Source organism: Coregonus lavaretus (genome assembly GCF_964263955.1).
Source record: "Coregonus lavaretus genome assembly, chromosome: 39".
NCBI lineage: Eukaryota > Metazoa > Chordata > Actinopteri > Salmoniformes > Salmonidae > Coregonus > Coregonus lavaretus.
The window spans coordinates 10,189,057-10,201,240 of record NC_140026.1 but is presented as its reverse complement, the minus strand read 5'-3'; the positions used below and the strand labels follow the sequence as shown (position 1 = coordinate 10,201,240).

Here is a 12,184-nt window from a genome sequence, read left to right as displayed (position 1 = left end):
CTCATCTGACCACAACCCTTTCACCCAGTTTTCCTCTGAATCATTCAGATGTTCATTGGCAAACTTCAGACTGTCCTATATATGTGCTTTCTTGAGCAGGGGGACCTTGCGGGCGCTGCAGGATTTCAGTCCTTGACGGCGTAGTGTGTTACCAATTGTTTTCTTGGTGACTATGGTCCCAGCTGCCTTGAGATCATTGACAAGATCCTCCCGTGTAGTTCTGGGCTGATTCCTCACCGTTCTCATGATCATTGCAACTCCACGAGGTGAGATCTTGCATGGAGCCCCAGATTGACAGTTATTTTGTGTTTCTTCCATTTGCGAATAATCGCACCAACTATAATAATAATAATAATATGCCATTTAGCAGACGCTTTTATCCAAAGCGACTTACAGTCATGCGTGCATACATTTTTTTTGTGTATGGGTGGTCCCGGGGATCGAACCCACTACCTTGGCGTTACAAGCGCCGTGCTCTACCAGCTGAGCTACAGAGGACCACAGAGGACCAACTGTTGTCACCTTCTCACCAAGCTGCTTGGCGATGGTCTTGTAGCCCATTCCAGCCTTGTGTAGGTCTACAATCTTGTCCCTGACATCCTTGGAGAGCTCTTTGGTCTTGGCCATGGTGGAGAGTTTGGAATCTGATTGATTGATTGCTTCTGTGGACAGGTGTCTTTTATACAGGTAACAAGCTGAGATTAGGAGCACTCCCTTTAAGAGTGTGCTCCTAATCTCAGCTCGTTACCTGTATAAAAGACACCTGGGAGCCAGAAATCTTTCTGATTGAGATGGGGTCAAGTACTTATTTCCCTCATTAAAATGCAAATCAATTTATAACATTTTTGACATGCGTTTTTCAGGATTTTGTTGTTGTTATTCTCTCTCACTGTTCAAATAAACCTACCATTAAAATTATAGACTGATCATTTCTTTGTCAGTGGGCAAACATACAAAATCAGCAGGGGATCAAATATATAGGGCAGCAGCCTCTAAGGTGCAGGGTTGAGTAACCGGGTGGTAGCCGGCTAGTGATGGATATTTAAAAGTCTATTGGCCTTGAGATAGAAGATGTTTTTCTGTCTTTCGGTCCCAGCTTTGATGCACCTGTAGTGACCTGGCCTTCTGGATGATAGCGGGGTGAACAGGCTGTGGCTAGGGTGGTTGATTTCTTTGATATTTGTGGCCTTGCTGTGACATTGGGTGCTGCCGGTGTCCTGGAGGCCAAGCAGTGTGCCCCCGGTGATACGTTGTACAGACCGCTCAACCCTCTAGAGAGCCCTGCGGTTGTGGGCAGTGCAGTTGCCGTACCAGACGGTGAAACAGCCTGTCAGGATGCTCTCAATTGTGCATTTGTAAAAGTTTCTGAGGGTCTTAGGGGCCAAGCCGAAATTCTTCAGCTTCCTGAGGTTGAAGAGGCGCTATTGCGCCTTCTTCACCACACTGTCTGTGTGGGTGGACCATTTCAGATTGTCAGTGATGTGTACGTCGAGGAACTTGAAACTTTCCACCTTCTCCACTGCGGCCTCGTTGATATGGATAGGGGCGTGCTCTCTCTGCTGTTTCCTGAAATCCACGATCAGCTCCTTTGTTGACGTTGAGGGAGAGGTTGTTTTCCTGCCACCACTCCGCCAGGGCCTTCACCTCCTCCCTGTAGGCAGTCTCGTAATTTTTGTTAATCAGGCCTACTACTGTTACAGTGGGGGGAGAAAAGTATTTAGTCAGCCTGAACTTGTTATCAGTATAAAAGACACCTGTCCACAACCTCAAACAGTCACACTCCAAACTCCACTATGGCCAAGACCAAAGAGCTGTCAAAGAACACCAGAAACAAAATTGTAGACCTGCACCAGGCTGGGAAGACTGAATCTGCAATAGGTAAGCAGCTTGATTTGAATAAATCAACTGTGGGAGCAATTATTAGGAAATGGAGGACATACAAGACCACTGATAATCTCCCTCAATCTGGGGCTCCACGCAAGATCTCACCCCGTGGGGTCAAAATGATCACAAGAACGGTGAGCAAAAATCCCAGAACCACACAGGGGGACCTAGTGAATGACCTGCAGAGAGCTGGGACCAAAGTAACAAAGCCTACCATCAGTAACACACTACGCCGCCAGGGACTCAAATCCTGCAGTGCCAGACATGTCCCCCTGCTTAAGCCAGTACATGTCCAGGCCCGTCTGAAGTTTGCTAGAGTGCATTTGGATGATCCATAAGAGGATTGGGAGAATGTCATATGGTCAGATGAAACCAAAATAGAACTTTTTGGTAAAAACTCAACTCGTCGTGTTTGGAGGACAAAGAATGCTGAGTTGCATCCAAAGAACACCATACCTACTGTGAAGCATGGGGGTGGAAACATCTGCTTTTCTGCAAAGGGACCAGGACGACTGATCCGTGTAAAGGAAAGAATGAATGGGGCCATGTATCGTGAGATTTTGAGTGAAAACCTCCTTCCATCAGCAAGGGCATTGAAGATGAAACGTGGCTGGGTCTTTCAGCATGACAATGATCCCAAACACACCGCCCGGGCAACGAAGGAGTGGCTTCGTAAGAAGCATTTCAAGGTCCTGGAGTGGCCTAGCCAGTCTACAGATCTCAACCCCATAGAAAATCTTTGGAGGGAGTTGAAAGTCCGTGTTGCCCAGCGACAGCCCCAAAACATCACTGCTCTAGAGGAGATCTGCATGGAGCAATGTGCCAAAATACCAGCAACAGTGTGTGAAAACCTTGTGAAGACTTACAGAAAACGTTTGACCTGTGTCATTGCCAACAAAGGGTATATAAAAAAGTGTTGAGAAACTTTTGTTATTGACCAAATACTTATTTTCCACCATAATTTACAAATAAATTCATAAAAAATCCTACAATGTGATTTTCTGGATTTTTTTTCCTCATTTTGTCTGTCATAGTTGACGTGTACCTATGATGAAAATTACAGGCCTCTCTCATCTTTTTAAGTGGGAGAACTTGCACAATTGGTGGCTGACTAAATACTTTTTTTCCCCACTGTATGTCGTCTGTAAACTTGATGATTGAGTTGGAGGCCTAAAGTATGTATCCAGCAGAGTTGTCTCCTCCTCTTGGTGCCACTTCCACCTAGAATTGAAGAGAAGACACACTGAGAGCACCGGACAAAGTGACAAGCAACAAGATCATTTTCGTCCTTGCTACATCTCTGTTTCAAGCATCTGGATGTCTGGCCCACGTACATGTTGTCACAAACACAGCCTAGGATGAAAATCACATGTCATGTGACCACGCCTTTAACACTATATTTTCTCCAGACCAAGGGTGTCGGAACTCTGAGGTTTTTATTCAGGGACCTCACGATACGATAAATCCTAATTTAGTGTTAACGGCTGTAGGGTATCAAGGCTGCAGAGGTAACCTCTGGATCAGAGGTACAGTGGCTTGCGAAAGTATTCACCGCCCTTGGCATTTTTCCTATTTTGTTTCCTTAGAACCTGGAATTAAAATGGATTATGTGGGGGTTTGTATCATTTGATTTACACAGCATGCCTGCTAATTATTATTATAGAGCGTGCATAACTATTCACCCCCCCAAAGTCAATCCTTTGTAGAGCCACTTTTTGCAGCAATTACAGCTACAAGTCTCTTGGGGTATGTCTCTATAAGCTTGGCACATCTAGCCACTGGGATTTTTGCCCATTCTTCAAGGCAAAACTGCTCCAGCTCCTGGATTTGTGCCAGTTCTGTGGAGTGTACTGCTTAAAGTGGTCCTGTGGACAGATACTCCAATCTCCGTTGTGGAGCTTTGCAGCTCCTTCAGGGTTATCTTTGGTCTCTTTGTTGCCTCTCTGATTAATGCCCTCCTTGCCTGGTCTGTGAGTTTTGGTGGGCGGCCCTCTCTTGGCAGGTTTGTTGTGGTGCCATATTCTTTCCATTTAAAAAAAATGTATTTAATGGTGCTCCGTGGGATGTTCAAAGTTTCGGATATTGTTTTTTTAACCCAACCCAGATCTGTACTTCTCCACAACTTTGTTCCTGACCTGTTTGGAGAGCTCCTTGGTCTTCATGGTACCGCTTGCTTGGTGGTGCCCCTTGCTTAGTGGTGTTGCAGACTCTGGGGCCTTTCAGAACAGGTGTATATATACTGAGATCATGTGACACCTAGATTGCACACAGGTGGACTTTATTTAACTAATTATTTGACTTCTGAAGGTAATTGGTTGCACCAGATCTTATTTAGGGGCTTCATAGCAAAGGAAGTGAATACATATGCACGCACCACTTTTCCGTTATTTATTGTTTCGAATTTTTTGAAAAAAGTTATTTTTTTCATTTTACTTCACCAATTTGGACTATTTTGTGTATGTCCATTACATGAAATCCAAATAAAAATCCATTTAAATTACAGGTTGTAATGCAACAAAATAGGAAAACGTCAAGGGTGATTAATACTTTTGCAAGGCCTCTGTTTTAAGGCTGTATAGCTAGGTAACCTCTGGATCAAGGCTGTATAGCTAGGTAACCTCTGGATCAAGGCTGTATAGCTAGGTAACCCCTGGATCAAGGCTGTATAGCTAGGTAACCTCTGGATCAAGGCTGTATAGCTAGGTAACCTCTGGATCAAGGCTGTATAGCTAGGTAACCTCTGGATCAAGGCTGTTTAGCTAGGTAACCTCTGGTTCAAGGCTATATAGCTAGGTAACCTCTGGTTCAAGGCTGTATAGCTAGGTAACCTCTGGATCAAGGCTGTGTAGCTAGGTAACCTCTGGATCAAGGCTGTATAGCTAGGTAACCTCTGGATCAAGGCTGTATAGCTAGGTAACCTCTGGATCAAGGCTGTATAGCTAGGTAACCTGGATCAAGGCTGTATAGCTAGGTAACCTCTGGATCAAGGCTGTATAGCTAGGTAACCTCTGGATCAAGGCTGTATAGCTAGGTAACCTCTGCTCCTCCTCTCCTTCCCTCCAGACTCCCTGCAGCTCTCTGTCTCTGAAGAGGAGGTTCCCCCTGAGCAGCAGCACTGTGAGCAGGAGTGGAGCCCCAGTCTGGGGCAGGAGGACCCAGAGCCCACACAGATTAAAGAGGAACAGGAGGAACTCAGGATCAGTCAGGAGGAAGAGCAGCTTCAAGGGCTGGAGGCTGATATCATAGAGTTCAAATTTATACCTTCCTGTGTGAAAAGTGAATGTGATCAGGAGGACCCACTTCGGTCCTTGACTCTTCCCCAAACCCAGACTGTGGAGAACAGAGAGAGTGACTCTAAACCAGTGGATCTCAAACCTTTTGGCACTGTGACCCACCTAAAGTGTCTCTACATTCCCTGTGACACTCCAGATAATCAGAACAATGCCTCCAGCCACCGCTCAGCCATAAGCAGCGACCTAGTAGGACTTGACAGCAGCCCAACATTGGATCGAAACCCACCAATGGGTGAACACAGTTTCAAACCCAGCACCAAGTCTAGAAATACTCACTGCTGCTGTGACTGTGGTGAAACGTTTGCCCTGAAAGATGACCTGCAGAGGCATGTGACTCTCACCAAGAAGAGACTCGGTGAATGCCACTTCTGCAAAAAACTCTACAACTCCACCTGTAAACTGAAGGCCCACGTCAGACTCTGTCAAGGTGGGAAACCCTGCACCTGCCCTGTTTGTGGAAAGACCTTCAAACACAAAGGAGTTCTGTCCAAGCACATGAGGGTTCACACAGGAGAGAAACCATTTTGCTGTGGTGACTGTGGGAAAAGCTTCAATCGGAAGGTGAGCCTAACTGAACATAAACTGACTCACACAGGAGAGAAACCATTTAGCTGTGGTGACTGTGGGAAAAGCTTCAATCGGAAGGGGCACCTAACCCTGCACAAACTGACTCACACAGGAGAGAAACCATTTAGCTGTGTTGACTGCGGGAAAAGCTTCAATCGGAAGGGGCACCTAACCATGCACAAACTGACTCACACAGGAGAGAAACCATTTAGCTGTGGTGACTGCGGGAAAAGCTTCAATCGGAAGGGGCACCTAACCCTGCACAAACTGACTCATACAGGAGAGAAACCATTTAGCTGTGGTGACTGCGGGAAAAGCTTCAATCGGAAGGGGCACCTAACCATGCACAAACTGACTCACACAGGAGAGAAACCATTTAGCTGTGGTGACTGCGGGAAAAGCTTCAATCAGAAGGGGGACCTAAGGAGGCACAAACTGATTCACACAGGAGAGAAACAACATGGCTGCTCAGTCTGTGGTAAAAGATTCACTCAGAAGACTAATCTGTTGAGGCATGTGGATAAAGTCCACAAAGGAAGGAAACAGGACAGAAACTGAAAGAGGAAAGAACATTAGGACAAAGAGATTGTCTGTCAGGTAAGTGAATATAAAGGCAGGATGTGGACAAATCTCTTAGGAAGCAACATTGATATGGCCCTCATCAAATATGCAGACGACATGGCTCTGGTTGCTTGCCTGGAGGACAAGTCCATCTCAAGCTACTCCCAGTCCATTTACTGCCTCTTGACGTGGTTTGACAATATCTTAGGAGCTCAGTCGGGGTCTCAACTTACTATTGAAAGTAAGAATAGTAGAATACACCAGGTGCAATTTAGACATTTGGTTGTGAGTCAGCAGTTTTTTTTCTGATGTCAGTCACTGACAGTCAATCAATTAGCGATGTCAGCTAACAATTTTTAGATTGGAAGTTAGTCTAGCCAGCTATGTAAACTTAGTAGTAATCATGGCCGAATACCGACCGGGCAGGAGACGTTCCCAGGGGCCCTGACCTCTAGGGGCCCTGACCTCTAGGGGCCCTGACCTTTAGGGGGCCCTGACCTCTAGGGGGCCCTGACCTCTAGGGGGCTCTGACCTCTAGGGGCCCTGACCTCTAGGGGGCTCTGACCTCTAGGGGCCCTGACCTCTACGGGCCCTGACCTCCAGGGGGCCCCCATTGATTTTGTTAGTCATTCTCACTCAGATATAATATTAACATGGAATAAGTCATTACAAAATGTGTAGAATTGCAGGAAATTAACTTTAAAACATAATTTACATTTCTCTTCACCATCGGGGGGCTAGAGCCGGTCCTGGATTTACTTTTGTAAAACACATTCATTTCGTTTACTTAGTAGTAATCATGGCCGAATACCGACCGATAAGTGCGTTTTGTTTAGGTGCAAACTCTGTTTTAAGTGAACTACAGTGTTTTTCCAGCCCCAATTCAATAATTTTCTTTATAATATCTCTTGATAACTGCTTTCTCTGGTTTAGTGTATGCTGTCACATCAGTCCCAAGCCGTAGCAGCTGTCAGGAGTCACTGATCTTACAATGTGTTTTCTGGATTTTTATTAAGTGTTCATCCTATATCACCACCCTGTTACTTATTATTGTTACCAAGTTAATCCATCCACTTGACAGGTGTGGCATATCAAGAAGCTGATTAAACAGCATGTGCCAAGTGGGCTGGCCTATACCCACCCAGGCCCACCCATCACTGCACCCCTGCCCAGTCATGTGAAAATCCATAGATTTTATTTAAATTGACTTGATTTCGTATGTGTTATGGCTTTACACCCCCTGCTATATTGTGGATAAATAGTTACCTGTCTAACGGAACACAGAGGGTGTTCTTTAATGGAAGCCTCTCCAACATAATCCAGGTAGAATCAGGAATTCCCCAGGGCAGCTGTCTAGGCCCCTTACTTTTTTCAATCTTTACTAACGACATGCCGCTGGCTTTGAATAAAGAGGGACTTTTTTGTGTGGAATTTGCTCAGAACAGGGCAGCACGGCTGGCACTTGGATGTACACAGAGAGCTAATATTAATAATATGTATGTCAATCTCTCCTGGCTCAAAGTGGAGGAGAGATTGACTTCATCACTCCTTGTATTTATGAGAGGTATTGACATGTTGAATGCACCAAGCTATCTGTTTGAACTACTGGCGCACAGCTCGGACACCCATGCATACCCCACAAGACATGCCACCAGAGGTCTCTTCACAGTCCCCGAGACCAGAACAGACTATAGGAGGCGCACAGTACTATATAGAGCCAAGACTACATGGAATTGTATTCCACATCAAGTAACTGATGCAAGCAGTAGAATTCGATTTTTTTTAAATGATACAAATACACCTTATGGAACAGCGGGGACTGTGAAGCAACACAAACATAGGCACACGCACATTTTGTAGATTCGTGGTAGTGGGGGAGTAAGGCCCTTAGAACACAGTGTGTTGTGAGGTCTGTGAATGTATTGTAATGTTTTTAAAATTGTATGAATTGCCTTAATTTTGCTGGACCCCAGGAAGAGTAGCTGCTGCCTTGGGGATCCATAATAAATACAAATCCCTGCCTCCCAACCTTCCCACTGTTTCAAGCATTTGCCTGTCTCCCTATCTAATGTCCTTACTGTCTGAATAAAGTGTCAAACAACCTAACAAAAATAGGTTTAACAAAGTCGTCGAATTTTGAGTGTTCATTTAATGTTCAAAGCATCCTGAATGCAGCTAATTGTCCACCCTGGTCATAGGCCTAAGCCATGTCAAAATATGTAGAATAGCAGGAAATGAGCTTTAAAACAGTAAACTCTTCCTGGGGGAGGAGCCCAGTCCCCTGGGGGAGGAGCCCAGTCCCCTGTATAGGGATTGTGCCAGGGGCTATGGTGATTTTAGCATGTAAGTCTTGGTGGGGCTAACTCCCCCATTGTTTTTTAAATGTATTCCAGCAAAGCCACAACACTAAACAAAACATGAATTGCACTATAACGGTGACAAACGGTGCCCACAAACTGTTAGGGCCAACATGAAGCTGTCCCAACTCAAGAGCTTTCTTTTCAGCACCATGGAGTGAATCCTTACCACTGCTACACCTGGCTATCAGCGGGGGCCTTGTCTGGCAGCGAAACAGTTCATTCAGCCTCATTTACTGCCTTAAAAAAAAAACATAGCTGATATGGCTGACTTGCTTAAACAAATGTGGTTTCTACTGACAATTGAGATGTACAAACTATGTTCAGCACTTTTGAAATGTACAGCGACAGAATGTACACCAAGTCAGAACCGTAGGAAAAATAAAGGGGTCATATAAGCAGACAATGAAAGCTATTACAATATTTGATAATTACATTTCTCTAAAACAGGCTATAGGCTACATGTGCACCACCAAGTCAGAACAGTAGGCTAAGTTATGAGGGGGAAAAGGGACCAAATGATTAGGGTGAGGCACATGGGCTACTAATAGCTTAATACACAACATACACTTAGTATTACTTTCTTAGCTACAGTATACATATCTCCCTGGCATATTACATCATTAATGCAGCAGCATACAATACATTTTTGGACTCACCTTCTTGGGCTGTGCTCACTTGAACAGGAAGGTGGCACGGCGGTCCTTGTGGGTAAATTTTGACATCAAAGTCTGGCATTCTCTGGATTTATGGTGCTTTCAAGACAACTGTGAACTCTGGAAAAAATAAAAAAGTTGAATCATGACGTCAGTGATCTTCAAGTAAGAGCTCTAGAAAGAGGCCAGAGTTCTTGACTTGGAATTCCGAGTTGGATAACTGTTCAAAACGTATTTTCCCAGTCGGAGCTCGTTTTTTTCAGAGTTCCCAGTTGTCTTGAACTCACTGAAATCTGACATTTCCCAGTTCCGAGTTTCCAGTTGTTTTGAACGCGGCAGAAGTCATGCTGGATTGACAACATGGCCAATGTATTCAATGTTTTCTGGCCAATGGCATGTGAATGTTTATCCTTTTAAACTTGTAAAAGAGACCCTTAAACCCAGACTTGGACCACACACCCACTCCACTGAATAGCAGGCTAGTGATTGCTTTGCAGTGCTTGCAGTTAGCCACTGATTCCTTCCAAACCACTCATTGTTGAATTTGCGATTTCCAACTTGTTGTGTAATGTTTATGTCCAATGGCCGATGTGCACCGATACGTTTTATCTATAACTCTTCTTCATATGACAAGGATTGAAAAGGATTTGCCAGCAGATTGTCGACATGATTCATGATGATGACTGCTTGTCTAGCTTGCTAACTAAGATTTTGAAAGTATGATGTTGACATGATCAGTACAATCAAAGCTACGGTAGATATAACGTGATTTTACATAATTGTATCTGTGGCCAATGACCTTGAGCCTTCTTGTATGGGCACTTCTAATGTAACTCAATGGCAGCACCCAAGGGACTTGAATTTTCAAGCTCTCCCCGTAGATTTACGGTGACGTAGTGTCCCCATGAGTGACAGAACACTGAGTAAATTACGGCACAACTAGAGAACATTACCAACCTCTACGCTCTTTATTTTCCACTGAGCTTGGCTGAAAAATCCTGCATTTTGGAGCTCCCTTCCTCAAGAAAGCAAAAAAGAGACCATGTTTGTATGCAGCTTTATTAACTCAATTATTATTGTATTTCTTACATTGTTTGCAAATGGATGTCAATACACACCATCATACACTGCTCAAAAAAATAAAGGGAACACTTAAACAACACAATGTAACTCCAAGTCAATCACACTACTGTGAAATCAAACTGTCCACTTAGGAAGCAACACTGATTGACAATACATTTCACATGCTGTTGTGCAAATGGAATAGACAACAGGTGGAAATTATAGGCAATTAGCAAGACACCCCCAATAAAGGACTGTTTTTTTAGGTGGTGACCACAGACCACTTCTCAGTTCCTATGCTTCCTGGCTGATGTTTTGGTCACTTTTGAATGCTGGCGGTGCTTTCACTCTAGTGGTAGCATGAGACGGAGTCTACAACCCACACAAGTGGCTCAGGTAGTGCAGCTCATCCAGGATGGCACATCAATGCGAGCTGTGGCAAGAAGGTTTGCTGTGTCTGTCAGCGTAGTGTCCAGAGCATGGAGGCGCTACCAGGAGACAGGCCAGTACATCAGGAGACATGGAGGAGGCCGTAGGAGGGCAACAACCCAGCAGCAGGACTGCTACCTCCGCCTTTGTGCAAGGAGTAGCAGGAGGAGCACTGCCAGAGCCCTGCAAAATGACCTGCTCAAACGGTCAGAAACAGACTCCATGAGGGTGGTATGAGGGCCCGACGTCCACAGGTGGGGGTTGTGCTTACAGCCCAACACTGTGCAGGACGTTTGGCATTTCCCAGAGAACACCAAGATTGGCAAATTCGCCACTGGCGCCCTGTGCTCTTCACAGATGAAAGCAGGTTCACACTGAGCACGTGACAGACATGACAGAGTTTGGAGACGCCGTGGAGAACTTCTGCTGCCTGCAACATCCTCCAGCATGACCGGTTTGGCGGTGGGTCAGTCATGGTGTGGGGTGGCATTTCTTTGGGGGGCCGCACAGCCCTCCATGTGCTCGCCAGAGGTAGCCTGACTGCCATTAGGTACCGAGATGAGATCCTCAGACCCCTTGTGAGACCATATGCTGGTGCGGTTGGCCCTGGGCTCCTCCTAATGCAAGACAATGCTAGACCTCATGTGGCTGGAGTGTGTCAGCAGTTCCTGCAAGAGGAAGGCATTGATGCTATGGACTGGCCCACCCGTTCCCCCGACCTGAATCCAATTGAGCACATCTGGGACATCATGTCTCGCTCCATCCACCAACGCCACGTTGCACCACAGACTGTCCAGGAGTTGGCGGATGCTTTAGTCCAGGTCTGGGAGGAGATCCCTCAGGAGACCATCCGCCACCTCATCAGGAGCATGCCCAGGCGTTGTAGGGAGGTCATACAGGCACGTGGAGGCCACACACACTACTGAGCCTCATTTTGACTTGTTTTAAGGACATTACATCAAAGTTGGCTCACCCTGTAGTGTGGTTTTCCACTTTAATTTTGAGGGTGACTCCAAATCCAGACCTCCATGGGTTGATAAATTTGATTTCCATTGATAATTTTTATGTGATTTTGTTGTCAGCACATTCAACTATGTAAAGAAAAAAGTATTTAATAAGATTATTTCATTCATTCAGATCTAGGATATGTTATTTTAGTGTTCCCTTTATTTTTTTGAGCAGTGTATTTTCGGAACATAAACTCTCACTGGATAACTGACACTTCCTACCCTGACCTTATCTCAAATCAAATCAAATCAAATTTTATTGGTCACATGCGCCGAATACAACAGGTGCAGACATTACAGTGAAATGCTTACTTACAGCCCTTAACCAACAGTGCATTTATTTTAAACAAAAAAAGTAAGAATAAAAC

The 12,184-nt window shown here is 45.1% G+C and overlaps 1 protein-coding gene across 3 annotated transcripts in view; it reads left to right on the top strand.

The window, feature by feature from the left end:
- The window catches only part of LOC311112754 (uncharacterized protein), a 31,016-nt gene extending 22,649 nt beyond the window's left edge, over positions 1-8,367 (top strand). For all 3 annotated transcript variants that reach the window (XM_084155887.1, XM_084155886.1, XM_084155888.1), the window contains one exon: positions 4,948-8,367. In XM_084155887.1, the coding sequence (XP_084012013.1) occupies positions 4,948-6,302 (1,355 nt within the window). In that variant the 3' untranslated portion in view covers positions 6,303-8,367. The remainder of the gene's footprint in view (positions 1-4,947) is intronic.
- The last annotated feature ends 3,817 nt before the right edge of the window (positions 8,368-12,184 follow it).